Genomic DNA, 23,089 nt, shown 5'->3' on the forward strand with positions numbered 1-23,089 from the left:
GAAAGGGGATTTACCTGAGGAGGCCTCCAGACGGTCCAGTTTGCTGACCAGCCAGTCCAGATTATCACAGAACAGTGCACAGTTCGCCCGGTTCCCCCTGATCAGCGAGGCTTCATATGAAGACAATGACAGAGAGAACAGACAATACCCGATCAGGGCTAGGTCGTGTTCAGGATGACGGGCATGCTGGCACAAAAACTACAGCAATGCAGAGAAGGTGATGTACCTTGGAACACGAGGTGAAAGGATCAATAGCGGGTCACATACCCAGCAGCTCGTAGAGGAGATTAACTATCTCCTTCCAAGACTCGGCAGCCTCCTCCCCTGCAAACTCGGAGAAGTGGGCCGCTGTGTTGTAGACATTGAGTCGGTCGATACAGTCCAGCACCAGGGTGATCATGCCCTGTTGGAATGGCACAAAAAGCATGGGAATACCAAAGGCAGGATCAGTTCAGGGAAAATAGTTAGAAAGTAAATCAAAGTTTATTTGTCACAGCACAGAATAGAGCGGGTGTAATGATACAGTGAAATGCTTACTTGCAGTTCTTCCCCAACAGAATAAATATAAAGCACATTTGGTAGTATTCAGACACCTGGACTTTTTCCACATTTTGTTACGCTACAGTCTTATTCTAAAATTAATGAAATAATTGTTTTTCCTCATCAATCTACACACAATACCCCATAATGACAAATCAAAAACAGATTTGACATGATTTACATACAGTAAGTATTCAGACCCTTTGTTATGAGACTCGAAATTGAACTGCATCCTGTTTCCATTGGTCATCCTTGAGATGTTTCTACAACTTGATTTGGAAAGACACACATCTGTCTATATAAGGTCCCACAGTTAACAGTGCATGTCAGAGCAAAAAACACGCCATGAGGTCGAAGGAATTGTCCGTAGAGCTTCAAGACAGGATTCTGTCGAGGCACAGATCTTGGGAAGGGTACCAAAAAATGTCAGCAGCATTGAAGGTCCCCAAGAACACAGTGGCCATCATTCTTAAATGGAAGAAGGTTGGAACCACCAAGACTCTTCCTAGAGCTGGCCGCCCGGCCAAACTGAGCAATCGGGAGAGAAGGGCCTTGGTCAGGGAGGTGACCAAGAACCTGATAGTCACTCTGACAGAGCTCCAGAGTTCAGAGCTCCAGAGCTCCAGAGCTCCTCTGTGGAGATGGTAGGATCTTCCAGAAGGACAACCATCTCTGCAGCACTGCACCAATCAGGCCTTTATGGTAGAGTGGCCAGACGGAAGCCATTCCTCAGTAAAAGGGACATGACAGATGCTTGGATTTAGCCAAAAGGCACCTAAAGGACTCTCAGACCATGAGAAACAAGATTCTCTGGTCTGATGAAACCAAGATTGAACTCTTTGGCGTGACTGCTAAGCGTCATGTCTGGAAGAAACCAGGCACCATCCCTATGGTGAAGCATGATGGTGGCAGCATCATGCTGTGGGAAAGTTTTTCAGCGTCAGGGACTGGGAGACTAGTGAGGATCGAGGGAAAGATGAACGGAGCAAAGTACAGAGAGATACTTGAAGAAAACCTGCTCCAGCGCGTTCAAGACCCCTGACCGGGGTGAAGATTCACCTTCCAACAGGACAACAACCCTAAGCACACAGCCAAGACAACTCAGGATTGGCTTTGGGACAAGTCTCTGAATGTCCTTGAATGACCCAGCCAGAGCCCAGACGAACCGGACCGAGCATCTCTGGAGAGACCTGAATATAGCTGTGCAGCGACACTGCCCATCCAACCTGACAGAGCTTGAGAGGATCTACAGAAAAGAATGGGAGAAACTCCCCAAATACAGATGTGCCAAGCTTGTAGTGTCCTACCCAAGAAGACTGGAGCCTGTAATCGCTGCCAAAGGTGCTTCAACAAAGTACTGAGTAAAGGGTCTGAATACTGTGATATTGTGATATTCTGTTTTTTAAAATAAATTTGTAAAAGTTGCCTTGTCATTATGGGTTATTGTGTGTAGATTGAGGGGGGGAAACAATTGAATCCATTTTAGAATAAGCCTGTAACGTAACAAAATGTGGAAAAAGTGAAAGTGTCTGAATGCTGAATACTGAATACTGTACAGTGTATCCTCTGGAGCTGCTGTCTGTGAGCACCGACCTCCTCTTGGAAGAGGTTCTGTCTGTTCTTAAGGGAGCGTAGTCTGGTCTGTTTCTCCTCGTGCTCCAGCTCCTCTGGGGGCTGGAAGTAGAAGATGAGGTCCTGCAGGGAGAGGACCACAGAGTCCATGGGCAGAGACGGGGAGCCTGAAGATGACTTGTTCTTCCCACTCAGAGAGTCCAGCGCTCTGGAGACACAGAACAAGCCACAACGTCACTGCACTGACCAAACATTAAAGCAGGGCCATCTGGCCCTCCTGAAGGATAGCAGTAAGTCAAAGGGGGTCTATACATAACACCATAATGTGCACAAGCATGAACATGTTCACCGATTCCTAGGTATGTGCTCAGACAGCAAGCACAGTGGGAGTGGAGAGGGGCCATACTTGATGAACTGGGTGAAGAGGCCTGCTGTGTTGTAGATCATACGAGCAGCCTGGAACTCCTCTGTCTGGGAGCGGGCCACGGTCAGGGCATCGTCCATGTGGCCCTCCTTATGAAGGATGGCCTGACAGATACAAGAGGTGCATTAACAACATGGATAAAAAACGAGGTTCATTCAAGGGAGAAGCTGACTACAGAGTACTTTAAAAGGCACTAAAATGTCTTTATTTTGTCTTAGCATGTAGTTTGACGTTGTTCTTCCTGTCCTTTAGGTGTTCAGGGCAAGTTGCCACATGAGTCCTCCATACCTTCCTCTTAAGAGGTCCCAGGCGAGCGGACTTGGCATCGACAGAGGCGTATGTAAGCCAGAGGCCAGTGGAGACGTGCTGTACAAAACACATGGACTCCCCATACTTGATCTCTGGCATGCCCATGCCCTCCACATCTCGCTTCTTAACCACCTCCACCTTGTCCTGCGGGGTGGATCGTGAAACAACAAGGAGAAGGAATTCAACACAACATCAACAGTGCTGGGTATGGAGGGATGATGGACATGTTGTTACCTTCTATGAAATGGACTACATGCGGAAAATGCATGTAGTCCATTGCTCTTTTTATTTTCACATTGCCATTTGTGATGACCCTGACCTTGGAGATTCTGAAGCAGAAGGCTGACATCTTGGCGTTGGCTTTTTCAGGGTCCACCACCATCAGTCCTTTCTCTTCATCCAAGCAGAGGTAGCGACCTGTGGTTATATGACGCACTCGGAACGACTGGCCCCATTTCATGTGACCTCCACTCCATCTACACAGAGCCATAATTATAACCCCAAGGAGAGAACTCGTAAGAAATGTGAATGGTTTATGTTACTTAAAGCTGATGGACACAAGGGCATTCGCTCACCCAATCCGGAGGGGTTCTAGTCTCCATAGTGACCGGGCATGGCTACAGACAGCACCCCCTTCATAGTGAGCAATTCTGAAAAACGGAGATGGGCTGTTAGTGACAGATGATAAGGTATCTGATTAAATGTGGAATAATTCAACAGTTTTCATCACCTGCGCTGGTTGTCTCCTTGCTCGGCAGCAGGGATAGCCAAGCACTCATCCATGTGACCATGGAACAGTCTCAGAACATAGCCTCCAGTCAGAAAGCCTGAGGGGATAATGTTACATCAACAATGAGAGAAAGACCAACTCAATCACCAACTAAAAGGCAGTCCCCCAGTGCATAACTGCAGCAACAGAGATATGCACCGTGAGGCCATATAAATTATACATTGTGGGGCCATGTGTGGTGCTGTCTGTATATTATGCACTGTGTGGCCATGTGTGGTGCTGTCTGTATATTATGCACTGTGTGGCCCGTGTGTGGTGCTGTCTGTATATTATGCACTGTGTGGCCCTGTGTGTGTGGTGCTGTCTGTATATTATGCATGGCCATGTGTGGGGCCATGTGTGGTGCTGTCTGTATATTATGCACTGTGTGGCCATGTGTGGTGCTGTCTGTATATTATGCACATTGCGGGGCCATGTGTGGTGCTGTCTGTATATTATGCACTGTGGGGCCATGTGTGGTGCTGTCTGTATATTATGCACTGTGGGGCCATGTGTGGTGCTGTCTGTATATTATGCACTGTGGGGCCATGTGTGGTGCTGTCTGTATATTATGCACTGTGGGGCCATGTGTGGTGCTGTCTGTATATTATGCACTGTGGGGCCATGTGTGGTGCTGTCTGTATATTATGCACTGTGGGGCCATGTGTGGTGCTGTCTGTATATTATGCACTGTGGGGCCATGTGTGGTGCTGTCTGTATATTATGCACTGTGGGGCCATGTGTGGTGCTGTCTGTATATTATGCACTGTGGGGCCATGTGCACTGTGGTGCTGTGCTGTCTGTATATTATGCACTGTGGGGCCATGTGTGGTGCTGTCTGTATATTATGCACTGTGGGGCCGCGTGTGGTGCTGTCTGTATATTATGCACTGTGTGGCCGCGTGTGGTGCTGTCTGTATATTATGCACTGTGTGGCCGTGTTAGATTCAGAATATTTAGATTTATGTTTGCTGTCAGTCAAACTGTGCAAAAGTGAAACCGAAACTCTGCAGTTAAGTTTAGGCATTAATTCAGAGTGGTTAAGGTAAGGTTTAAGGAATGGGATAGGGTTAGGGTTAGGGTTAAAAGGTCAAATTTACAAATAAAAATACGTGCCTAGCACTGGGATTGAACACGCAATCCTCTGTTCGCCAATCAACAAGACCCTAGCACGAGCCTACTAGATACTAGGTGACTCGCCACCTAGTGGACAGTAGGAAATTGCAATGGAAATAATGAAGACACCCAGGCATGGAAATCAGTTGCCTGCAGTTATGAGTCACCCAGGAGTCATATTCCACACGAGAAAGACATGGCAGTCAAGTGTAGTGTTTCTAGATAATAAACTCATGATTATGAAATAGAAAAACAATCAAAGCATATACACACCTTCCGCAAGTTCACAACCAGACATCACAGGGTTCATGGTCCACAGAGTCTGCATGAAGGAGGCGTCCACCATGAGTTCACCACTGGCATAGGAGAGATGCTAGAGAGAGAGAGAGACAGAGAGTGACAAGAACATGTCAGCTCCATCCCTAACCTTGGTCTGAAAGTCCACTTGGCAATGTGTCACCAACGTGGCTCACCAGGTATCTCTCAGAGGACACGCTGACCAGGATGAGGTCATCTCCCACCCTGACCTTCTCTCCCTCTGATCTCTGCTTGGACGCAGGATGAATGGTCCACCAGCACGCCTCCCCTGTGAAGGAATAAATGCAGCAGTCAACGAATGAGCAACATGAACATGGTGCAGAAAAGATGCAGACATACCACTGCTCTTCTCGATGGTAAAAGCCATACCTGTGGAATCTTCCTGTAAGCCCACATCAAAGGCCAGTTTGTCTGTGAGTGACCTTGAGCTAGTCAAACAGCTGAGGTACTGCAGTACACAGAGAGAGTGGATATTACACAGTGAATCACAACGCGCTCACTGACAAGCAAACCCATGTAACAGTAACACTGAGTTTACAGGGGAGTGTGGGTGTGAGAGACTACTGGATGAGGTAGAACATGTGAGAGACTACTGGATGAGGTAGAACATGTGAGAGACTACTGGATGAGGTAGAACATGTGAGAGACTACTGGATGAGGTAGAACATGTGAGAGACTACTGGATGAGGTAGAACATGTGAGAGACTACTGGATGAGGTAGAACATGTGAGAGACTACTGGATGAGGTAGAACATGTGAGAGACTACTGGATGAGGTAGAACATGTGAGAGACTACTGGATGAGGTAGAACATGTGAGAGACTACTGGATGAGGTAGAACATGTGAGAGCCTACACGGTGAGACGGAGAGGAGGCTGCTTACCATGCTGGAGTGAGTGTGTTTCAGAAGGATAGCGTGGCCATACAGCAGGGTACGGTGGCCCCCTCCTTGAGATGACTGGACAGAGCAGAGAATAGAGAGAGACATTACAGAGAGAGAGAGAGAAAGTAAAAAACAAAATCGAACCAAAGAGAGTAGTGTATGATTCAACATTCAGCATACAGACTGCTAAGGTCAGGCACACAGGACTGTTGAAGACTGGGGACAGAGACAGGAGTTGAAGAAAGCATCCTCCTCGTGCCAAACTGAGAACAATGTGGCAGGCAACAGGGAACCTGTGTATTGAAGGTGTCTTGGCTGAGAGTCAGAGAGCCCACCACAGAGAACCAACTAGGGTTGCAAACTTCTGGGAACCTTCAATAAATTCCCTGGTTTCCCAAATTCCTGAAGCCTCCAACCAGGATTTCTGGAAGACCAGGGAATTTATTGAAAGTTCCTGGAATTTTTCAACCCTAGAACCAACAACAAACAGGTCCACAGTGTACAAACCAGGTGTGAGTGGAAAGGGGAATTCACGCAATTATCACAAAACATCAAGTCACATGACTAACAATACCAGAAGCAAGAAACAATAACACAGTCACATGACTAACAATACCAATACCAGAAACACATTTCTACATGTCTGTAACTGGAAGAGAGAAAAAGTGACATTCAGACCACAAAACAATATTGTAGATAAAAAGAAGGGAAGGTACACAATAGTAGGTTTTGGTAGACAGAAGGTACTAAGGTACACAATAGTAGGTTTTGGTAGACAGAAGGTTCTAAAGTACACAATAGTAGATTTTGGTAGACAGAAGGTTCTAAAGTACACAATAGTAGGTTTTGGTAGACAGAAGGTACTAAGGTACACAATAGTAGGTTTTGGTAGACAGAAGGTACTAAGGTACACAATAGTAGGTTTTGGTAGACAGAAGGTACTAAGGTACACAATAGTAGGTTTTGGTAGACAGAAGGTACTAAGGTACACAATAGTAGGTTTTGGTAGACAGAAGGTACTAAGGTACACAATAGTAGGTTTTGGTAGACAGAAGGTACTAAGGTACACAATAGTAGGTTTTGGTAGACAGAAGGTACTAAGGTACACAATAGTAGGTTTTGGTAGACAGAAGGTACTAAGGTACACAATAGTAGGTTTTGGTAGACAGAAGGTACTAAGGTACACAATAGTAGGTTTTGGTAGACAGAAGGTACTAAGGTACACAATAGTAGGTTTTGGTAGACAGAAGGTTCTCTTTGGTCATCAAAAAGAAAGGGGAACCAAGGCACTCTTCATATAATTAATTAAAATCCCTTTATTTGTATGGCATGTTCAATGGAAACAAAGTTTTAAAACTACTGACGTAGGTCATGCAGCCGAAACGCGTCAGAGTTTTTAAACTTTGTTTCCATTGAACATGTCATACAAATAAAGGCATTTTAATGAATTATATGAAGAGTGCTTTGGTTCTCCTTTCTTTTTGAGGACAAAACAATATTGTTCCTTCAACATTTGTTATAATTAGTGGCTATCATTTCCACTGTCAACGTTGTCATCATTGGGATCATTCCATGAGTAAGTGAAGAGTCCGAACACAGCAAGACTGACTACGGGTCAGATTTAGTTGATAATGCGTGAACCTGTGTGTGTGTGTGTGTGTGTGTGTGTGTTGTTTGATTTTCAAAGTTACCCTACATTCCAGACTTTCTTAAGATTAAGATGAATTGACTTGGTGGTTTGTTGAATTGGTCAAAAGCAAACCAAAGTAACTCAGGTGATAAAGGAATAGCATTGATTAAGAACATGTAAACAGGTGGTACACATGCAACGAATGGGATGTATTGGACTATAAGGAGGCGGAAAGAGGATGTATGAAAAGGGAAATGGAAGTATGATGGAGGTTGTATAGGACACTTTCAGAGGGACAGGGTAAAAGAGCAGTAAGAGCCCTGTTTGAAATGAAATATGTGACCCACCATCCAGTACTAGGCCTGGTCTGTGGTACATGAGTCTGATATTGGACGTAGTGTAGAGATTACATTGCTACCAGAAGCCCTGTGGAGAGTTTCTTGGCTGCTCCTGTGCTGCTGACAGGAATCCTTCCCGGAGCGTAATTTGAAACACTGCTTGGTATTTCAGCTATGACAGCACTGAGCAAAGTGTGAGACGAGTGGAGTGATATGAGTGAGGGTTGAAGAAAGTGGCGTATCACTGATTCAGACAGGGACATTGGATGAGGGGTGAGAGGAATCTCAGGGTAGACAAGGGGTGGAGAGGAGGGGAAAACTTTGGGGAAACGCGACAGGAAGGGAAACATGAGCAGACATACCCATTTGTCCAAATCGACTGCCTATGGTTGGCAGGTAGGAGATGAGGGGTGTGGGATCAGAAAAGAAACAAAGGGAAGTTAAGTTGCTAAATTAATAAGATACCATGACATAATATTCATATTTCAAATACAAAAATGTAATCTGTCATTAGACTTTGGAAGCGCATAACTCACTACAACGATACTTTTAAAACTGGGTCAAAGCCATAAGACTATTTGGTGAAAAATATATACCAATAAAATTGGTTCCCATGTAATGGGACTAACATGACAGTTGCGTTGGTGAAATTCAGACAGAACTAAGCTCACCAGACACTATGCGAAGACCAACTCGGTTTTCCAGCAAAATAAAAACTATTTCTACATACTTTATAATTGTTTCAAGTTCAGATGTCAAATAATCTCCTTCAGTAAAACACACAACACAACCCTCTGCGAGTCTCCTACCTCATTGAGTTCCGTGGTGTTGGCCAGCATCTCCTGTAAGGCTCGTACCGACAGGGACTGCTCCAGGATGAAGCAGCAGATCGCCAAATCAGGTGGCACATTCTACAACACAACACATTCATCAGCAAAACCCAGCGACTGGCAAGAAGCAGAAATAAAGAGGTAGAGAGTGTGGAACGTGGTTTTCTCTACCTGAGCGTTAGAGGTGGTCTCCAGGAAGCAGAGGCGGTTCCCAAAGCCTTCGCATGACAGACACAGTTTGATCTGTTCTTTCAGAATGGAGGCTGTGCATTGTAGCACAACCTGGTCATCCTTCATAGAGAAAAGAGGTCAGATCCAGATTCCATTAATCCATCCTTAAAGCTAAACGGAATGTACTTGAATTGGAACTGGTGAATGGCCCTTATAAGATGTATCAGCAGTCAGCTATATCATAGATAAAACATTTTTAACATTAAGATGTTTCATCACTTGGGTAATATTTCATGAGCTTATTTAACTTGCCATGCATAACCTTGATAGGTCCATATGACACTAATACTTGCCAGGGGTAGAGGTACAACCAACACACGTAAAGAGGGTCTGAAGTGTGGATGTGTAATGGTTGTAGTGGACAAGAGACAATAGTAAAACAATGAATATGATTCCTGTGCACCAAACAGACATCTTTGACGTTACATAAGAGCAAGACTGAATCCCTGACCAACATATGGTGACAATAGCAAGACTGGATAGACCCAGAAGAGTGATAAAGCATTCGTAACAGGGAGCCTTAACATACTAGGTCAAAATGCAAACAGCTGTCAGCAGAGCAGACACTCTTTGGTCTTGAATCTACACCTCACATTCCTAACCTTCACTCTCTTGTCATACCTTGACATTCCTCTGTGCCTGTCCGACCACTAATCTACTTGGTCCTCTTGACTGTGGGTAAGCACCTGCTTCTCCCCGACCCTCTATTTCAGGCCCCTGCACCTGCTGTTCACACATTCCCACCAGTGGAGCAGCAGATATTTGAGAAGTCTGGACGTTTATTGCACAGCTCCAATGAAATAATAATTCGTAATGCAGTCACACGCAGAGAGCACTGAGACAGATATACACAGACGGATGTCTAACTATTATTCTTAGGCAGCTCAAGACACACAAAACCTTGGCAATGTCAACAGTAGAGACCAGCCAAAAGTAAGCAAAAAATATATAATTTAATCAAATGTTATTTGTCACATGCTTGGTAAACAAGAGGTGTAGACTAACAGTGAAATGCAGGTCCTTTTTTAACAATGCAAAGTTACAGATTTTTTTAAAATTACAATTCTGACACGAGGAATAAATGCACAGTGAATAAGGAAAAACCCTTAGTCCTGGCAGAACAGTTGACATTGATAAGTCAGTCATTGTATCAAGAAACATTTGACAAAGCCTACAGTACTATACAGTTCAGTGTTCTGCAGTTCATTTGCACTGGTACGGCCACTGTCATTCATACCAAACCTATCAGAACACAGGGCATATAGGACGCCATCACCCTTACTTGGCGAAGATGATACAAACGAAAGCACTTCATCGTGCTATTCAATACGTAGAGCGAGTGCAGTTCTCATAGGGCCAGATATAAACAGGTGCTCCCGTGGCCCTGGCTATAAACGTGCAAATCCCAGACTCTGTAAATATAGAACACAGCAGAGTTGAGGATGAACAGCATCAAAGCATGTGATGGCCAGACTCTCTCACACCTCCACATTCTGCTGACCAATTTAAGAAGATGGTTTTGGATCGCGTACCTTCTTTGGAGAGAGCATCATGTTACACACACTGCTATAAACATAGGCAAGGTATACTCACACATATACAGTTGAAGTCTGAAGTTTAAATACACTTAGGTTGGAGTCATTAAAATTCATTTTTCAACCACTCCACAAATGTCTTGTTAACAAACTTTAGTTTTGGCAAGTCGGTTAGGACATCTACTTTGTGCATGACACAAGTAATTTTTCCAACAATTGTTATCAGACAGATTATTTCACTTATAATTCACTGTATCACAATTCCAGTGGGTCAGAAGTTTACATACACTAAGTTGACTGTGCCTTTAAACAGCTTGGACATTTCCAGAAAGTGATGTCATGGCTTTAGAAGCTTCTGATTGGCTAATTGACATAATTTGGTGCGAAAAGTGCAAATCAATCAGCAAAGGACCTTGTGAAGATACTGGAGGAAACAGGTACAAAAGTATCTATACCCACAGTAAAATGAGTCCTATATCAACATAACCTGAAAGGCCGCTCAGCAAGAAAGAAGCCACTGCTCCAAAACCGCCATAAAAATGACAGACTACGGTTTGCAACTGCACATGGGGACAAAGATCATACTTTTTGGAGAAATGTCCTCTGGTCTGATGAAACAGAAATAGAACTGTTTGGCCATAATGACCATCATTATGTTTGAGGAAAAAGGGGGAGGCTTGCAAGCTGAAGAATACCATCCTAACTGTAAAACATGGGGGTGGCCTCATCATGTTGTGGGGGTACTTTGCTGCAGGAGGGACTGGTGCACTTCACAAAATAGATGCCATCATGAGGAAGTAAAATTATGTGGATATATTGAAGCAACATCTCAAGACATCAGTCAGGAAGTTAAAGCTTGGTTGCAAATGGACCTTCCAAATGGACAATGACCCCAAGCATACTTCCACATTTGTGGCAAAATGGCTTAAGGACAACCAAGTCAAGGTAATGGAGTGGCCATCACAAAGCCCTGACCTCAATCCTATAGAAAATTTGTGGGCAGAACTGTAAAAGTGTGTGTGAGCAAGGAGGCCTACAAAACTGCCTCAGTTACACCAGCTCTGTCAGGAGGAATGGGCCAAAATTCACCCAATTTATTGTGGGAAGCTTGTGGAAGGCTACCAGAAACGTTTGACCCAAGGTAAACAATGTAAATGCAATGCTACTAAATACTAATTGAGTGTATGTAAACTTCTGACCCACTGGGAATGTGATGAAAGAAATAAAACCTGAAATAAATCATTCTCTCTACTATTATTCTGACATTTCACATTCTTAAAATAAAGTGGTGATCCTAACTGACCTAAGACAGGGAATTTTTACTAGGATTAAATGTCAAGAATTGTGAAAACAGAGTTAAATGATTTGGCTAAGGTGTGTGTAAACTTCCGACTTCAACTCTCTATATATTGTTTTTTTAAATCGGGATGGTAAACATTTTCAGTGTGAACTTCAACAACTAAAACCAGGTATAAAGTATGTAGAAAAGATAATGGACCTGTATGTACACTGAACCAAAATATAAACGCAACATGCAACAATACTAAGTTACAGTTCATATGAGAATCAGTCAATTGAAATTGATTCATTAGGCCCTAATCTATGGATTTCACGTGACTGGGAATGCAGATATGCTTGGTTGCAGATACCTTAAAATAAATGGGCCTCACAATTGTGGAATTCAAATTACCATTGATAAAATGCAATTGTGTTCGTTGTCCGTAGTTTATGCATGCCCATACCATAATCCCACCACCACAATGGGGCACTCTATTCACAACGTCAGCAAACCGCTTGCCCACGACACCATACACGTGGTCCACGGTTGTGAGCCTGGTTGGACATGCTGCCAATTTCTCTAAAATTATGTTAGAGGTGGTTTATGGTAGAGAAATTAACATTAAGTTCACTGGCAACAGCGAGCGCTGTTGGACATTCCTGCTGCCAGCATGCCAATTGCACGCTCCCTCAAAACTTGAGATATCTGTGGCATTGTGTTGTGTGACAAAACTGCACATTTTAGAGTGGCCTTTTATTTTCCCCAGCACAAGGTGCACCTGTGTAATGATCATTCTGTTTAATAAGCTTTTTGATATGCCAGACCAGTCAGGTAGATGGATTATCTTGGCAAAGGAGAAATGCTTAATAACAGGGATGTAAACAAATATATGCACACAATTGAGAAATCAGCTTTGTGCACATGGAACATTTCTGGGATCTTTTATTTCAGCTCATGAAACATGGGACCAACACTTTACATGTTGGGTTTATATTTTTGGTCTGTGTATTTTAAAATAAGATTATATTTGAGAACAAACAACCACCAAAATAAAAACTACAGTCAGGGAGAATCAAAAGATTCTAAAATAAATGTTCTGGCATGGGGCCCCCACTGATTTAGTTCATGTTTGAGTCAATCCGATGGTTTATGCCTTCTTCTTATGCTATGGCAAAATGTGTATAATTGCAGAAAATGTGCTTTAAAACTCAGCACATATATAAAGAGGGTTTGGCCTTGAATTCAGCCCACTGCGCTTTGAGTCTCCGCATCTTCCAAGTCTTTCACACTGAAGTATCTGTACCATAATGCAAAACATATAAATATTTTTTAAATACAATAATTAGCTTTAAAATATATACATTTTGACTGTGGCCAAGAGAAGGACCTCAAACATTTTTGGCCATGCCCACTAACACAGCAGTATATATAGAAAGTGCTAGTGCTCTGTGGTGAATGATACCTATACACACAGATAAATGTCAGGTATATTTAACAGCCCATCTCTGCCTGGATTCAGTCAGGTTTGACACATCATAAAAAAGCCTTGCCTGGGAAATGTAATTTGGTGTTCACGTGTCAGTCCGAGTCCCTACTAAGGAAAATATCTGCGCCTAAAACTAAACCAAGACAGAGAGCTTGTTTCAGAAAGGCATGTTGTATACCATGCTCTTTTTCAATGTCTTGCTGTGATTGTATATTCAATGTAGCTCACTGGTATTCTTTGAGAAAGATATGTTCACTTTGAAAATAAGGCAGTGTACTGTATCTAGTTCAGAACAGTGTGAATGACAAACATCAGTGCTTAGAGCTGGTGCATTTTGTTTGACTGGTGTTGTACTTTTCCCCTCCAACTAGTTGTTAGTGTATATTAATATAACAGATATGAAACACCAAACTCTGGATTCATCAGACGCTTGTGATCCCTGTGATACCCGTCAGTATCCTCGTCTCTGCTCCACTAGGTCTCCAGTGAGACATGGTGAGAGACAGTGAGAGGGTCACTCTACACTACACTGGGACAGTGGTATGAATGGTCTAACTCTCCACAAGCAGACCAGTCTCTGGTTACTGTACTGCTGAAGATTAGTATTCAATCAGTCTAAGAACAGCTCTTGAAACACCAGTAGGAAAATGTGTCACACACAATCTCTCCCTCATTCAGTAGCTGAACAGTGTGGAAATCAGCATCTTTATCATGCTGGTCTCAATGGTGTAAAATGTGCTGTAGTCAATAAATTGCTGTGAAGAATGGCCTTGTCTTGACTGGGACAACAGCTCTGATGCAATGTAACCTGTCACCCCTTTCCATCATGCTGTACTCGCATTACCTGATCTGTCAGGTAACCCATATTACTGCAACAAAAAGTAAAAACCCCTAAAAGCTATGCATTCTTCAAAATCTGATTTCTCATTCCATTTAATTAATCAAATAGAATTACATTTTTATGCATCTTTTGTTGACCAGTCTTAGTGTTTAAATTAATTACTACCCTAGTTTTCATGTGTTTCTACTTTACTTGGCACCAAGCAAGCTGCCCAACTCCCAAACAATAACATATCAAGTTCCTCTGGTGTATAGATTGATAACAATACTGACAAACCCAGCAACTGTCCATGTCAATTTGATCTTTCCAAAGTCAAAGGGAAGCCATTAAAAAAAATGTTTGAAAGTTGATACATTGGACTACGAGTTACACAGAAGTGACAGATTACAGCAGGATAAGGTACCTGATTGTAGCTACACCGCAGCATGGTTTCTCTCAAAGCCTCTATCAGCTACACTCTAAATAATAGAACAGAAGGAATACAGCATCACTAACCGTACGCAAGAACTGAATCTCCTCCTCTCCATCTCCCCCTTCTGCCATCCTCTCAAAGTATTACTGATCACTCCTTGAGAGAGATGTGTAAATGCCTCTCTTTTCTCCCTGGTTGCTCCTCGGCCAGCCTTGCTTTCTCTCTCCCGCCTCTCTGCTCTCACTCCAAACTACTGCCTGTGTGTGGTGGCGTACTGAAGGAGAATGTGGGTCTGGTGTCTCTGGCTACGTTATGAGACAGTGACAGTTAACTCCTGCTCAGTGCAACATAAAAGGGGATGGATCTGTGACTACAACACAGAGATGTATGCTTTAACTGGACAGTTTAGCTAGAAGTCCTATAGGATTGTTGTACAGTATTACCAAATACACCAGTAAACATTTGATGTGTCTGAATCTGATTTAACACATGCATACTAAAGATGGCAGTGTTGTTGCATCAGTTCCAAAGGGATTCCCCTTAATGTAGGTCTGCAAAAAAAGGTTTGTGACTACAGACGCATTTTAAAACCTTTGTACTTACTAAGTCAGGAGAATGACGTCAACCTCTAAACAATCAGGAAAATGCCTCTTTTACTAAGAGGGATATACTAATCTGATATGAATTAATATATCAAAAAGGATTAAAAAATATGTTTTTATTAAAACTGAATAGATAAAAGAATAAGCAAATTAAATTAAGTCTGAGATATGTCAAATGCAACTTCGGACACAATAATAACATAACAGAGACTAATAAAAACAACCTAATGAAAACATCATAAAATAAAAAATGTGAGGATATAACTTGGCACAATTAAATCAAGCAACAGATGCCATTCTTTGTGTGGTTTTATTTTCCCATTTTAAAACCCTAATATTCAAAACCAAAGCACTACAAACAAAGAACCACTTTGTATATCCTGTACATGTCATATCTGTAGAGGGTCCCCTGCACCAAGGTATATATGAACGGGGTCCCCTGTGGCAATGCTTATATCATGGATAGGCCAGCGAGGTGAATCTCTGTAGCCTCTCCTGGTGGCCAGGTGACTGAACTGCAAGACTGGGGGTGGAGATAATTCCACAGGAAGAGAAGACCCATCACTCTCACTGACGCCTCTGTCGGCCTCTATAAAGTCAAAAGCCGTGACAGAGGTAGGGGAGCAGTTGGCCACTAACGGAACAGTGTAGAGTTTAGTTGATGATGTTCTGCCTATCGTTGTGGAAGAGGGTATACTGGGACTGGGAGAGCATGTTTCTGTTTGAGAGAGAGGAGGGGTTAGAGGAGAAGGGATTGGTAGTTTGACTTCAGTAGTTTGGGGCTTCTGCTGTAGGTGGACCATGGTCTGAGGTAGAACATCTAGGATAGTGTCTGTCTGAGACGGTCTATCAAACTGCATTGGAACTGTAAGGTATTTCCCTTGCTCCTCCTTTGGATCACATATATTCAAGTGCATCTCTAGCAGGTCATGCAGACCTGACTCTGTGTATTGTTCCTCCAACAGTTTCAGTTGGCTTTCCCTGAGATGCAGTTGTGATTTGTTAAATTGCCCTTGGCGAGATCCCTGGTTCGGCTTTGGATTTAGTGATGGAGGAGTACACAAATACTGGAGGGTTTGCAAGGAGTTATCCTGTTGTAGTTGAGGATCTGGAGTATGTTGGATTTCATTCTGCCCCTCTTGGGCAAATTGATAAAGACTTAGAGTTGGCTTTGGTGGTGAACATAGAACTGTCTCACTGGGGCTTTGAAAAACCCCTGGCTCATCCTGCTGATTTTTAGGAGGTAGTCCTGGAAAAGATCCGGGAACACCATCGTGACTGATGGAGCGTCCAAACCGCCTTTCTCCCTGCCGACGCAGATGGACAACACTCCCCTGACCCCCTTCCCGCTGACTCTCATGCAGGACATCGTTGAGCTGGGGTTCAGGGGGTGGGGGAGAAACCCTGGGGCTACGGAGCAGTGTTGCCAGGGCGTTGAAATGCCTGAGCTGCTCTGCTAAAGACATGAGCTGATGTGTCCTCTTAAACCTGAGTCCTGACTCTGTCATCTTCTCTTTCTTCACCAATGGTTTTTCCTCCAACTCTTCTGCTTCATCCATTCCTTTACCTAGCCCTTCATCCACCACGGTTCTGGTTCTAGCTTGTTGGGGTTCCTCCACCATAACCCAGGTGTCCTCAAAGACTCCATCTTTTTTCTCTGTTTTCTCCTCGTCTATTTCATCTTGAATCCTCAGTTGGTCCAATGTCACCTCTGGCATACTGATGGAGCGATGAGGTCGACTGGGCTTCTGACCAACCCTGTCAGACATATCCACTGTTGACAGCTTCTTACTTAGACCCATCTCTTCTTTTCTCCCAACCTGCTCAGGACCCCTAAATACACTGTTAGTCAGACAGCATGAAACTGTTTCCTCTATTGTCTCATTTTCCAACTTGAGCACAGAGCATGCATGTGATTCCCCATCTTCTGTCCCGGTAGGCGAGTCCAATGTCACGAGATCCAGGAAGTCATCAAGATTTTCAGCGAAGCTGTAGTTCAGCAGATCAGGTTTAGCCTCCATCTCATTCCCCACTAGAACTGAATACAGATAAAATGTCACATTGAGTATTTAAGTGAGTAACATGTGGATACATGGTATTTTCCTACTAGCACTGATTTAGCTGATAAGTACATTTTTCCTCAATAAAGAAGTTATGACTGAGTCACTCTGGATAAGAGCATCTGCTAAATGTCTAAAATCTCAATGTAACGGGCATTTTTTTTAAAACAATCCAAACCTCGTCCAGGGCCATCAATCATTTTGACAGGAATCCTGTACCGTTCAGCCTCAGAGCTGGACGCTTCAGTCATACCATCAGATACCATCCTACAGCCCATGATCCAATTCTCAGTGTCCTTCTCAATGGGTGTGGGGGAAGGGTTCTGTGAATAAAGTCACAGGGAAGTCAAACAATAGAGTGGGGTGTCAAAAGACATAACGGGAACTATGTGAAGTGTGTTAGAAAAGGAGAGTGAAGAGCGCCAGACTTACAGGGCTGCTCCAGCTTGGCATGTTGAAGAATCTGAGCGATCTCCTTCGATGAGCCTTGTCATCTTGCACCGGATGCCTTCAGGAAATATACACAGTCAGTCACCTCGTCGGCCACAAAAACAAGGCAATAGACAAACAAGGGTTAAATATAAGATGTTTAAGATTTACTTGTTTGACGTTTTATGATATTTTTTGTGATTCCTCCTCTTCTCTGAGGCACTGAGAGTGACAGACATCTCCTGCTCCCTACTGCCCTCCCCTACACTCAGGACAGAGGTGTGAGTACTGGAAAGGCTTTGGCCGACTGCCAACTCGGAGTCTACTCGGACAGTCAAAACATAGAACTTGTCATACCGTACCTTATTCGACTGACTAAAAGCTATATTGCAGTACAGGCTACAAATACATCACCATTTGAATGTAGTTTGCTGATGGATTGGTTGTCTTTTCTTAGGTCATGGATAGAGCGTCTGTATATAGAGAAGGATGGTATTAGCTCCATGTAAAGCATTTAAAACAGAATCTGAAGTGGTTCATCTATATAAAAAAATATATATATGTACTTTTTTTTAGCAGAGCCCTCTACATCAGGGACAGTATCTTCGCTCGATTTTCGTTTGGATGTGACTGGTGATTGAGGTGTGGTGTGGTGAGATGTCTTTGTATTTTGCCGGCCTGTGGGGTCAAGGTTATAAAGTCAGGGGCAACACACCTATTGGCTATTACTAACGACTAGATCATTTCGACATAACTTTTTCAAAGCATCAGAACTAAGCAACCAGTTACTAAGCAGCAAAAAGCATGTCTTTACCACAACATTATGCACGTACCGTCTGTGGGGTGTGAAGGGCCAGTGTGTGTGCGGCCTGTCTTGAATTTACTGAGAGCATCCACAAATATCTCTGGAGAGATCAAGCAAAAAAGAAGAAGAAGAATTCTGAACTGAATTGATGAATTGACAGCAGTGTATTCTTAAATTACTCTCACGGTATTAACCTCAAGACCTCGTCATTGCCTAAACTCTCACCTCCAACACTGCGCCTCCTTTGACGTCTTAAACTTCTATACACACCAAGTCCTGCCCTCTCCTGAAATCTCCCTCCGTCAACTGGGGGTGTAGTGGATTCACCCAACTCTGCTACAGTTGCCATGTCCATAATAGAAGGGGGAACGACACCTTGTGGACATATAGAGGATTGAAATCGGTGTCAACATTAAATCAAACACCCGTCATCAGCTACTAAACAAATGTATAGTTATCAGAACATACCGATACGATCTGCATGTATTATGAGTGTCTTGATCACTGCTGCTTGTCTATCCAGTTGTCTCTCTGTGCCTGCGGTCAGTTTAGAGCCCCCAGCTGGACAATGTAGCAAATTAGGTGCAATCACAAGGGCCAGATTGCCCACTTCCATACGATTCTCTTCACATCTAGTGAAAACGAGGGATCGGAGATGGAGAAACTTGGTGGAGAATGGAGGAACAACGCAGATGAAAGGAAAAGTAATCATGAAATTCTGGAGACAAACCTTTGAGCCGTCTGTCTCAGGAAAGTGCAGAAGTATCGGAGGGCCCGTGAATGAGAGAGAGGGAACAGGGCTGTAAGAAGAAGTGTGACTCCATCTTTACCCTGCTCCTGGTCCCCCTCCTCCTCTAAGCCCTGTGCACAGCACAGTGGCACCTGTAGATCCATAGGGATGAGGGGAGAGGGCAACTCCCGTAAGAACTGCTTCACAAGAGACGCCACATCACAGGACTGCAGAGTGGCTGAATGTGGCAGAGAAAAGACTGGCTCCCCCTGCTCCAGGTCAGCCTGTTATGAGGTGGTAGATGGTCAACATAGAAAAGATACTAATTGGGGTAAGAATGTGGATTTTCCTGCACATCTCTCCTGTGCAATCTTACCTTCAAAGCACGGATCCGACTCAATGACCCCGTCTTTCGAAACAGCCCTTCAGTATGAAGATGCTGGGATAAAAATTCACAGGCATCCACCAAGAACCTACATTGGAATAGTTAATTCACTCAATTGTACGTTTGCCATGACCAGTTGTTCATTGTTTAAATTATATTCTGGATACAATCACATCTCCCAGTTCTGATTGTATTTAAAGCTAAAATACAACTCAAGTTTACATACTTTGGCACTGTCCCACTCATATCAGTTAAATGGCACTGGGGCAGCAAGATCAGGTCCCGACCAAAGGCAAATTGAGATTGGTCCTCCTGAAAGACATCCATCTACAGATCATAGAGGTACTATAAATGCTTTCTACAACAATCACACAACATTGGTAGTTTGCAACTTATGATTAATAGATTTGAATATTCAAGAAATGTGACCTTGGGAGTAATCATCACTCAACAAGTAATCAACATGTCTAAGGTGGCGCATATTGTCTGTGTAGACAACTAACTTTATTGAAGCATTGAGGTTAACCGTTCAGGGAACATTATGTTCATGTTTGTTACCGGTCTGACAGGGCCACTCGTGTATGGCCCATTGAAGAAGTTCTTCCAATTTTTCACGCGAACTCCAGATGCTTTCAAAGCATGTATCACGGCCACCACGCGCAGACGGTCGTCCATGGGGTTTGGCATTGGTAGGTCCAGTTCGGCTGTGCAAAAAAAAATTAGTAGTGGCCTTTGAAAACGACATCACTATACAAAACCGAGGCTGGGACAAGCTATAGAAACAATTTGCACGAAACTACAATGGACCTCAAATCTATTGACTTTGCTCAAATCACTTACAAAACTTAAATGTGGACAGCTACGTAGAAAAATTATGTAGCCGATGTTGCACTTCTTTGATCCTCTCATCCTACCGCCACTGGGGGAATTCGATTATCTGGCCCGGGTTACACCGGTGAAGGAGTTTACACCGGGTAAAAAAAATATTAGTTTTGTTACGGGACTGCCTACCGGGTGTGAGCCAAGTACCGCGTTCAAAGCCCACGGTGAAATCGGCTCAAACAGAGAAGAGGCGAAGCAAGAGGGATAACTGCCCAAAATCTGTCTTCAGCGGGTGGCGTGTTTTTGTTTGGAGGTCAATGTCGAATTTGGTTAAACAAAAAAAAATGTTAATAGTTTATTTGCTACGTGTGGTTTATTTGATCGATTAGAAGTTTCGAAATGCTCATGTTGCTATGAGTGTACTGATATGGTAGGACACGTGACATCCCAGCAATTTTGAGAAAAAAAAACACTTTATATCGGAGTTGTTCCTGTTGTTGTCAGGTTTATCTGCCTCTCATTGGCTAGATTAGAATGGTCCCACCTGGTCTTGCTCCTCCGACTGCCTAAAACATTTATTTTAATTGTTATTTACTGGTCAATATAATGGATCACCTGTGGCTCAACACAAAAGACATGTAGCCTAGGCTAGATTAAGCACCTTGATGGAAAATATATGTTTTATTATTCTAAACGGTGCATCATGCTGCCTTGTTGACAACATGATAAAGCGGCACTGATTACTGTTCAATTTGAAGTCGCTCCTCCTTCACCGTTTTTGCCCGTTCAGGTCACGGGCAAGACGGTGCACCGTGACTCAGGTTAATATAACTCCCTCAATGATGTATATAAACCCTGGATTGCTGATGATATGAATTGGCCTATGAGAAGCTTTAACATTGACTATATGCTAGCATTTCTCAGAAGAAGCGATCCTCACATGACTTGCTCAAATTACTTACAGATCTTAAATTTCGACAGGTAAGTTGAAAAATAATGGAGCCGATATTGTTGCACGTCTTTGATCCTCTCATCCCGCCGCCATCAACATTTGATGATACTTCCGGTCACCTGTGCCTAAAAAAGGTGTGATGCGCAGGGTTCAGAGATGCTTGTCTGTACCACTGATGGGGGGACTCCCTACTCACAGACCATAGGGCCATTTACATTGATATCAAAAGATTTACCCCTGATACTAACCTTGGCAGAGCATCCTACTAGAAGCTAAATAGCTCATTATTAATTAATGATATAGTTAATTTTGAGGTTAAAGATCTGCTCTCCCGCTTTTGGGAAAGGGCTTGTGAAGAAAAATCTTATTGCAAGAACTGGGAGCTCTTTAAATTTGAGATGTCCAAATACCTTAGAAAATATGGTAGTAATCTTGCTAAGACCAGAAGAGCTGAGGAGGAAAAGGTGATCATTAAGATAACTTCCCTTTCTCAGAAGTCCCCAGCCGGCCTCTCGGGGGAAGGAGAAGATGGAACTAATTGAGTTACAAAATAAACTGGATAATATATATAGATTAAAAGCAGAAGGAGCCTTTATTAGATCTAGGAAAAAATGGATTGAGGAGGGAGAACAGAATTCATCCTATTTCTTTAGACTTGAGAAATTTCACTCTAAAAATAACACTATCCATAAATGAAACATTGTTATTACAGATGACCAAAAATCAATCGCTAAATACTGTAGCAATTTTTACAGAAAATTGTATAGCTCTACGTACTGTCAGGAATCCACAGATGTGTTTTTTAATTCTCTGAATAATGTTCACTCTATCAGTGATATAGAATCTAAACAGTGTGATGAACCCATCAAAGTTGAAGAGATTATATAGTCTATCAAACATCTAAAGAACAATAAATCACCAGGTGTTGATGGAATTTACGTCAGAATTTTACAAATTATTTTCTGAACAAGTAGCTCCCTTCCTATTTGAAGTCTTTTTAGAGAGTATTAAAAACAATGTTCTCCCTCCTACAATGAGTCAGGGGTTAATAACACTGATACCTAAGCCTAAAAAAGAAGTGCTCATCGATAACCGGTGTCCAATTTTTCTTCTTAATAATGACTATAAGAAATTAGCTTTACTACTTGCAAAAATAATTAAAGAAGTCCTGGATGCAATCATTGATGAAACACAGTCTGGCTTCATGAGGAGCAGACATATTTCTAATCAATGTCAGACTAGTATTAGACATACTTCACTGCTCAGACCTAATAACTGAGGATAGCTTCATATTATTTTTAGATTTTTATAAAGCATTTGACACAGTAGAGCATCAGTTTCTCTTCCACTCCCTTGAGAGACTTGGCTTTGGGGATTTTTTCCTGTAAGGCTATTAAGACTCTCTATGCAAATGGTAACAGCTCTATCAAATTGAAATATGGCACCTCACCTAGATTTGAGTTAAAGAGAGGAATTAGGCAAGGTTGTCCTATCTCCCCATACCTGTTTTTATTAATCACCCAACTTCTTGCAAATTCTTTAAATAATAGTCCTGTACAAGGTATTTCCTTAGCTGGTAAAGAAATTATTATAAGCCAGCTGGCTGATGATAATACACTTTTTCTGAAAGACGCTAACCAAATTCCAATATTGATCAATGTGATACAATCCTTTTCCAAAGTGTCTGGTCTATATCTTAACATTAATAAATGTGAACTCATAGCTGTCAAAGATTGTGTGACACCTTCATATTATGGTATTCCAGTAAAAGAAGAAGTTACATATTTAGGCA

General features: G+C 42.8%; 3 protein-coding genes across 5 annotated transcripts in view; all 3 read right to left on the minus strand.

Annotated features, from left to right (window-relative positions):
• Positions 1 to 3,122, minus strand: part of LOC112230654 (ryanodine receptor 1-like) — an 80,467-nt gene extending 77,345 nt beyond the window's left edge. Inside the window, exons 1-6 of the mRNA XM_042311219.1 lie at positions 3,099 to 3,122; positions 2,825 to 2,989; positions 2,519 to 2,640; positions 2,134 to 2,320; positions 268 to 403; positions 15 to 110 (exon numbers count right to left, since the gene is read on the minus strand). Of these exons, the coding sequence (XP_042167153.1) occupies positions 15 to 110; positions 268 to 403; positions 2,134 to 2,320; positions 2,519 to 2,640; positions 2,825 to 2,989; positions 3,099 to 3,122 (730 nt within the window). The remainder of the gene's footprint in view (positions 1 to 14; positions 111 to 267; positions 404 to 2,133; positions 2,321 to 2,518; positions 2,641 to 2,824; positions 2,990 to 3,098) is intronic.
• Positions 3,123 to 3,571: 449 nt separating this feature from the next.
• LOC121841633 (ryanodine receptor 1-like) lies at positions 3,572 to 9,697 on the minus strand. The gene is made up of 8 exons (XM_042311220.1): positions 9,581 to 9,697; positions 8,900 to 9,019; positions 8,690 to 8,809; positions 5,931 to 6,005; positions 5,418 to 5,496; positions 5,204 to 5,316; positions 5,004 to 5,103; positions 3,572 to 3,672 (listed from the first exon to the last, which is right to left on the minus strand). The coding sequence occupies exons 1-8, from the start codon at positions 9,695 to 9,697 to the stop codon at positions 3,572 to 3,574; spliced, it is 825 nt and encodes a 274-aa protein (XP_042167154.1).
• A 5,518-nt stretch (positions 9,698 to 15,215) lies between these two features.
• On the minus strand, positions 15,216 to 21,417 carry LOC112231250. 3 transcript variants are annotated; one of them, XM_024397896.2, is made up of 14 exons: positions 21,308 to 21,417; positions 20,082 to 20,227; positions 19,750 to 19,850; positions 19,515 to 19,611; positions 19,139 to 19,422; positions 18,877 to 19,040; positions 18,634 to 18,783; positions 18,437 to 18,508; positions 18,170 to 18,281; positions 18,018 to 18,076; positions 17,775 to 17,925; positions 17,607 to 17,682; positions 17,353 to 17,497; positions 15,216 to 17,152 (listed from the first exon to the last, which is right to left on the minus strand). In XM_024397896.2, exons 2-14 carry the CDS (start codon positions 20,208 to 20,210, stop codon positions 15,504 to 15,506), a joined length of 3,189 nt encoding a protein of 1,062 aa, XP_024253664.1. In that variant the 5' UTR covers positions 20,211 to 20,227; positions 21,308 to 21,417; the 3' UTR covers positions 15,216 to 15,503. The 3 variants fall into 3 exon arrangements, with proteins under 3 accessions (XP_024253664.1, XP_024253665.1, XP_024253663.1); XM_024397897.1 differs by lacking the exon at positions 21,308 to 21,417 and adding an exon at positions 20,364 to 20,781 and having other exon boundaries at positions 19,750 to 19,835; XM_024397895.1 differs by lacking the exon at positions 21,308 to 21,417 and adding an exon at positions 20,364 to 20,781.
• Positions 21,418 to 23,089: the final 1,672 nt, after the last annotated feature.

This window comes from Oncorhynchus tshawytscha, linkage group LG33 (genome assembly GCF_018296145.1).
Source record: "Oncorhynchus tshawytscha isolate Ot180627B linkage group LG33, Otsh_v2.0, whole genome shotgun sequence".
NCBI lineage: Eukaryota > Metazoa > Chordata > Actinopteri > Salmoniformes > Salmonidae > Oncorhynchus > Oncorhynchus tshawytscha.